Genomic DNA, 7144 nt, shown 5'->3' with positions numbered 1-7144 from the left:
ATTCGACACCCCTAGTTCGAGGACGAGATTTCTCTACGGCTTCGTTTGATCAATTAATTTTCATCTATTTCTTTTATCCTTGATCTTGTGTTGATTACTTAGAGGCAATCTACTTTGGTTGCTATTCAACGGTTGATACTAAATTAATCTTCCCGTGTTTTATTTCGTGTTTGGGAACTCGAAGAAGAAAAACAAACAAAAGGGAGAAATTCGTTTTACTACTCCTACATTAGGTCAGTTCACGATTTCGCGGATTCCCGTAGATTGAACCGTCGGATCGTCGCGATTTTTGGACAGGAGCTTCTAGACATATTCTTCCACGTTTTCATCGAAGGGATTGTAGTTCGGAGGTCTGGAAAGTCTGTTTCGGATAGGGGCAGATTGGTAGACAGTTTCTATCTCTTTTGAAGTTGTGGGCACTTCGTTTGCAACGGTATATAGAACTTCTAAAATGTATTTCTTCTTATCCTTCTTTATATGAAATAACGGTTAACGGATCTTGTGGTTAAATGGAAGTAGGTTAAAATTTTTATATTTCCTCTACTATACCTTAGCCTAATTTCCAACAATTCCACCCAGTGTTCCATGTCAGCAACTTGAAACAGTACCATCCAGACACAGCAGATGATTAGCGCAACAAATGAAAGCGACCTCCAACCACAAAGAAAGCACATGCCAGCAAAGAAGTGGAAGAAATCCTTGCAGAACGCACAGCAACGGCATGTCATCGACGCCCTCACACAAAGTACCTTGTCAAGTGGAGAGCTCAAGGAATAGAAGAAACAAGTTGGGAGAAAACAACTGACCTCCAATCTTTCCAGCACAAGATTGAAGACTTCATCAAAACCCGTTCGACAGGGACGTCGAACCTCTGAGTGGAGGAGAGTGTAAGGGGGGGGGGGGTTATCTTTGTAATCAGACTATGTAATAATGGGGAGAGACTTACTCTATTATGTGATGAGGAGCATTGTAATAGCCATTATCGGTAGGACTGGACTTGGTATAAGAAACACTATAGGGGGGAGTGACCTGTCACAATGGACAGTCACTCGGTTGTCGGTAGTCTATCATCTCTAGTAGTTGCCCCGCTACTACTACGAGATGAGACCTTTGGTGTAACACTGCTGCTTATCTATGAATAACATCATTCGTGTATTGTTCATTCTTGAGTGTCCTATATGTTATCCATGTGTGTGTATGATTGAGATGGTTGCCCTTATGCTGGTATCGTATGTATGCTACTATATTCACTATATGTGGTTCCTATCTAACCCTTGTGCGTGATTCTTGCAACTAGAGTGATCTAGTTCCCTTGGCTGGCTTACTTCGGAAATGATAAGTAAGCGCCACACGGGCCTCGACGATTGGCCCCGTGGCATTTGGTATCATAGCTGCAGCAAGCCGATCTGCCACCCGATTCTTCTCTCTATAAACATGACAAAAGTTGATATTTTCGAAAGAAGAGCAAATCCTTCTAATAGTTTTAACTAAATTTTGGCTCCCTAAACACAGAACCCTTTTATCAGAAATCAAATTGACTGGTTCGAGATTGTCTAACTCCACGAGCAACTTCCTGATCTTTATTTTTAATTATTAAGATTCAATTTGTTCAATTTTTAGATGGATAATTTATTAAATTTATACTTATTCAATTTATAATATTTTTTTTGTTTTATTTATTGATTTTTAATGGGAGGTATTTACGGGATGAATAATGGAAATGTATGAATAATTAAAAAATAAACCGCTAAGCAAGTTGGAAATTAAATAAGAGCAAGTGGGACTTTGTTTTCTCTTTTGTCTTGTTTGTTTCCAAACCCGAAAACTCTTGTTCTCTCTCTTGCTGAACTGCCATGATCTTTCTCCTTCTATCGTCTCCCTTAAAATTGATTAAATGTCAATTGAGTCAGTTCTATTTCTTCTCTAATTATTCTTTCTAGAATTTCTCAAACCCATTCTATTTTTGCTTGCTTTTTGTTGCAAATCAAATGGCCTAGTTCACAACCCATCTCCCTTTTCTTCAACCTCAACCTCTAGGATTATAGTATTTTCTTTCTACTGGATTTTCCTCCAAAATGTTTTAGGACCTTGGGTTTTAAGGATAATGGCAAAACCAACTCTGTTTATTTCCATATTGCTACTCTTTTGGGGTTTTGTTTTTCCCCAGAGGCCTAAACTTGTGAACATAGGTGCAGTTTTGACTTTTGACTCTGTTATTGGTAGAGCTGCAAGGCCAGCAATGGAGGCTGCAATTTCTCATGTTAATAAGGATACAACAATTCTTAATGGGACTGAGCTCAACATATTTATGGAGGATGCAAAGTGTAGTGTCTTCTTGGGTTCTATTGAAGGTAGGTAATCCACCTTCTCTCAATAACATTATTAGGATTAGGTTTTATCTGTTTGTGATATTGGATTTCAAAACAAACACTAAGTTAGGTTGGTTCCTCCATCAGCTTTTCAGGTACTTGAGAAAGATGTAGTGGCTATAATTGGCCCACAATCCTCTGGAATAGCACATATGCTTTCTCAAATTGCCAATGGTTTGAAAGTACCCCTTATTTCATATGCTGCAACTGATCCAACTCTCTCTGCTCTCCAATTCCCCTTTTTCATGCGAACAACGCAATCTGATGCTTATCAGATGGCTGCCATCTCTGATTTGGTTGATTTTTTTGGATGGAAACAGCTCATTGCTATCTATGTGGATGATGATTGTGGCAGGAACGGTGTAGCTGCTTTGGATTCTCAACTTGATAAGTACATGGCAAAAATGTACAAATTCCGACTCAATGTCAACTTTACTGATTCTGAGCTAATAGATTTGCTCAAGAGTTCCAAATTGCTTGGTCCTCGTGTTTATGTTGTTCATACTAATCCAGACCCTGGATTAAGGATCTTTGCCGTTGCTCAAAATCTTGAAATGATGACGAATAATTATGTGTGGCTAGCAACTGATTGGCTTTCTGTTACTATTAATTCATTCTCTCAAAGTCAAATCAATCAAACATCATTTAGAGCTCTTGAAGGAGTGGTTGTACTTCGGCAACATATTCCAGAGTCGAGGCAGAAGAGAAATTTCATGTCATGGTGGAGAAGGGAAATGCAGCAAAACGGGTCAATGAATTCTGAGCTGAATGCCTATGCTCTTCAGGCTTATGATACAGTATGGGCAGCTGCATATGCAATTGACAGTTTTCTTGACCAATTCGAGAATATTACTTTTTCTACAGTTGATGAGCTAGTTGAGATGAAACAATCTGAATTGCAGCTAAGAGAGCTCAAAGTCTTCACTGGTGGAGATTATTTGCGTGAGCTATTATTGCAGGTGAACTTCACTGGTTTAAGTGGTCGAATTCGGTTTAATGAAGACAGGAATATTGAGAGTGGAGGATATGATGTTATTAATATAGAAAACAAGTCTATTCGTACAGTTGGTTATTGGTCTAACAATTCAGGTTTTTCACTTGTGCCGCCAGAGACTCGCAATATTAATATATATTCTCGAATAAATCAGAAGCTTCAGAATATCACCTGGCCTGGGGGAAAGGTAGAAACGCCACGCGGATGGGTAATTGCTGACAATGAAAGACCATTAAGAATTGGTGTGCCAAAAAGAACCAGCTTTGTTGATTTTGTTACTGAATTGAGAAGTAGTAGCCATGAAATTGTTGGATATTGTATAGATGTGTTCCTTGAGGCAAGGAAATTAGTCCCATATGAAGTACCTTTCAAGTTTGAGCCTTTTGGGGATGGTCGGTCCAATCCCAACTACAATGAGCTCATACGGATGGTAGAAGAAGATGTAAGTCTATATATATTTTAAAAGAATTGGATGAAAATGCATATTTATTGTTTAATACCTTGGTGTTGTCAGGTATTTGATGCGGTTGTAGGAGACATTGCGATTGTCACAAACCGAACAAAAATAGTGGATTTTTCTCAGCCTTATGCTGCTACAGGTCTTGTTGTTGTGGCTCCAATCCACAATTCAAAAGGAAGTGCTTGGGTGTTTCTAAAACCATTTACAGTGGATATGTGGTGTGCAACTGCAGCTTCTTTTGTAATGATTGCAGTTGTCATTTGGATTCTCGAACATCGAGTCAATGATGAATTCAGAGGTCCTCCTAGAAGGCAGCTTGTCACCATGTTCATGTAAGTTTGCCAATATTTAGATGGATCACTTCACTGCATATAGTAAAGATTATTTGCTGGCTATTTTCCGCAGGTTCAGCTTTTCGACACTGTTCAAGACAAACCGTAAGGAACTTATAGACCTCTCCTCTCCTTTTACTTTATCTAAAATAATACTTGCTGAGATACATTTAGAACTATAATTGCAGAAGAAACTATTGTAAGTCCTCTTGGTCGAATGGTGATGGTAGTATGGCTTTTCCTTTTGATGGTGGTAACTGCAAGCTATACAGCAAACTTGACTTCAATCCTTACACTCCAGCAACTTTCTTCACCGATTACCGGAATTGAGAGCTTGGTTGCAAGTAATTGGCCGATAGGATACCAGGTGGGCTCCTTTGCCTTTGGCTACCTGTCTGAAAGTCTCTACATACCTCCTTACAGACTCGTGTCGCTCAAGTCCCCGCAAGAGTATGAAAGAGCGCTAAGGCTTGGGCCGAATAATGTGGGAGGGGTAGCTGCAATAGTGGATGAGCTTCCATATGTTGAACTATTTCTTGCAAATCAAACCGAATTTGGTATCATCGGGAACCAGTTTACCAGGGCCGGATGGGGATTTGTAAGTTCATCTCTCTACACCATGTCCTACATTATACGCTATTAGCTTCATGAATGAGGACTTCTGTTCCCATTCACAATACGTGTACACGCCATTAAAAAATTGATCCTGTACTTCAATTTTGACACATTGCCCCCTCGCATAATTGCAGAAAATAGTTTGACCATGTGTGCCACATCCACATGCAATACAAGTATCTTCTAAATTATTTTCAGTTTGTTTCTATGTGAATATCCATTGAAACTTTTGTACTAAAAGTTGTTCATTATGATGAATAAGGCGTTTCAAAAAGATTCTCCCCTGGCTGTAGACATGTCCACTGCAATTTTAAAACTTTCGGAGAATGGAATGCTTCAAAAGATCCGGGAGAAATGGTTCTGCAAGAAGGGGTGTCCTGGAGAAAAGCGTCAAAATTCAGAGGCAAACCAACTCCAAATGATCAGTTTCTGGGGTCTATATCTTCTGTGTGGTGCCATTACTCTTGCTGCTCTTGTAGTATTTCTCCTAAGAGTTGCTGGCCAATTCGTGCGCTATAAACGTAGGGAAATGCAGGTGATTTCAGCATCTCACAATTCATCAACAACTCGTTGTTACCAAGTATTTTTTCACTTTCTGGACTTCATTGATGAGAAAGAAGAAGCTATCAAGAAATATTTCACTCAATCTGAGAATCATACACCTACACCTACACCACAGGTGAGCTTAGAAATATCAAATACTTCTTTCAGAGAATCTAGAGGATCTGCCAATTATGCATTCTAAACACTTTATGCTTGTGCATTGTAAAAATATAGATATATAACTTGTAAATAATATTAGTATATTCATATCCTTCCTTGTGGAGTTTATCAAAACTAAATTCGCAAATAGTGATTAGTTTAGTTTTTGTTCCTCGTGCTAGATTTGTAGGTGTAATTTGAAAAGATACTGAACATTTGAATGCAATAAAGTACAATGCATTGGACCAATTCATTCCTCCTTGCTTAGTGGCCACCAAAATGTTGTCAATTCAATAATGTTTTCTAAACCAAAAACAATACGCCCAATTTTCAAACATATCTAGGAATGCATACAAAATTAAACTATATCACCCTTTTAAAAAATTTACAAATTTATCTGAATTTGTAAAATATACCATAAATATTGATTCAAATGCTTTGACTGGTTAAGGGTCTCAAGTAGTTTAAGTTTGATTTCAAGTTCGAATCCCACATAAAACTTTAATTGAGAGAAGATCCACCTAAAGTATTCCTAATAAGTTTCGAACTGAGAAATCAGATAAATTACATGAAAATAATAGACTTAAGTATATGGGCTGATTAATGGTTGATTCAGTTTAAGACCCATTACCCTTATATAAAGTCCATCAACTAACCTCCTCATTTAAGGACATACGAGTCATTTTAAGGATAAACCACAACTTTAAGGATATAAAGATCATTTATCATCTACCCCAACCTATATAAGATATTAAAGGATCTTGAACTCATTTTTTAGTACCGTGTTTTCTCTCACCAGTTTCTCTATTTCTCTTACTAACTTTGGAGTATCATAGTTTATACAGGGTCCGCCCTAACGGCAGTGTAAGGCCTTGATACATAGATATATAAGTTCGATCATTTGGTGCATTGAACATGGATTGGACAACCTTTTTCAATATATATTCATACAACCTTTATCTTGAACCATGAGGAAAATACTCTTAAAACTCCTAGAGAAATTGATATTGTTTCATGAACACTAAGTCTAACTATCGAGCTACTTGTTGTACCAAATCCAACGAGAGGAATGGTTGGAAGAAGTTGAAATGTAGGAGATTATAAATTTTACAAAATGATCTTCCTCCTTCAGGAAAAGCTAAGTGAATGGTGGGGACTCTTCTTGATCCCAATACAGCAATAATGGAGACTATGTGTAAGTTCCATGAGTATCCAACACAACATTTTGAGACTCATCAACATATGGTTGATGCTCAGATGTAGATATAACACCAAAAATGCCAACTTTAGAGTTATCTAACTAAAGACAATGCAACAACACCTACTAATGTAGAAAAAACAACCACTGATAAGCCACGAAGTCATATCCATAAATGTTATTGGTGAAATGTTCAAGGTGGACTAATGAAGGCATCAATATGAAGCAAACAGAGGAGCTTTTGATACAAGGCTCACACGGTATGTGAGGCCAACTACATGTCGCATGAGTTAGCGGGCATCCAGAATCTGAGCTAAGAAACCCACACGACGTGTCACTCAGACCAAACGTGGTGTGAGATCGTTGATGAGTTTCTGCTTCTCAAAGCTTAATTCACACAACGTGTCACTAATGTCACACGTCGTGTGAATCATCGGTGTGCTAGTCCCTAACTTGTTCGGAAGAAAAGCCACA

General features: G+C 38.2%; 1 protein-coding gene across 2 annotated transcripts; it reads left to right on the top strand.

Annotated features, from left to right (window-relative positions):
- The first annotated feature begins 1794 nt into the window (after nt 1-1794).
- On the top strand, nt 1795-5634 carry LOC136229613 (glutamate receptor 3.7-like). Of its 2 annotated transcripts, none has more exons than XM_066018510.1 (6): nt 1795-2351; nt 2457-3805; nt 3878-4155; nt 4229-4260; nt 4344-4753; nt 5033-5634. In XM_066018510.1, the coding sequence occupies exons 1-6, from the start codon at nt 2105-2107 to the stop codon at nt 5513-5515; spliced, it is 2799 nt and encodes a 932-aa protein (XP_065874582.1). In that variant the 5' UTR covers nt 1795-2104; the 3' UTR covers nt 5516-5634. The 2 variants fall into 2 exon arrangements, with proteins under 2 accessions (XP_065874582.1, XP_065874583.1); XM_066018511.1 differs by having other exon boundaries at nt 4905-5043.
- The last annotated feature ends 1510 nt before the right edge of the window (nt 5635-7144 follow it).

This window comes from Euphorbia lathyris, chromosome 5 (assembly GCF_963576675.1).
Source record: "Euphorbia lathyris chromosome 5, ddEupLath1.1, whole genome shotgun sequence".
Classification (NCBI taxonomy): Eukaryota; Viridiplantae; Streptophyta; class Magnoliopsida; order Malpighiales; family Euphorbiaceae; genus Euphorbia; species Euphorbia lathyris.
Note: the sequence above shows the minus strand (reverse complement) of the source record. Positions and strands in the feature narration are given on the sequence as shown.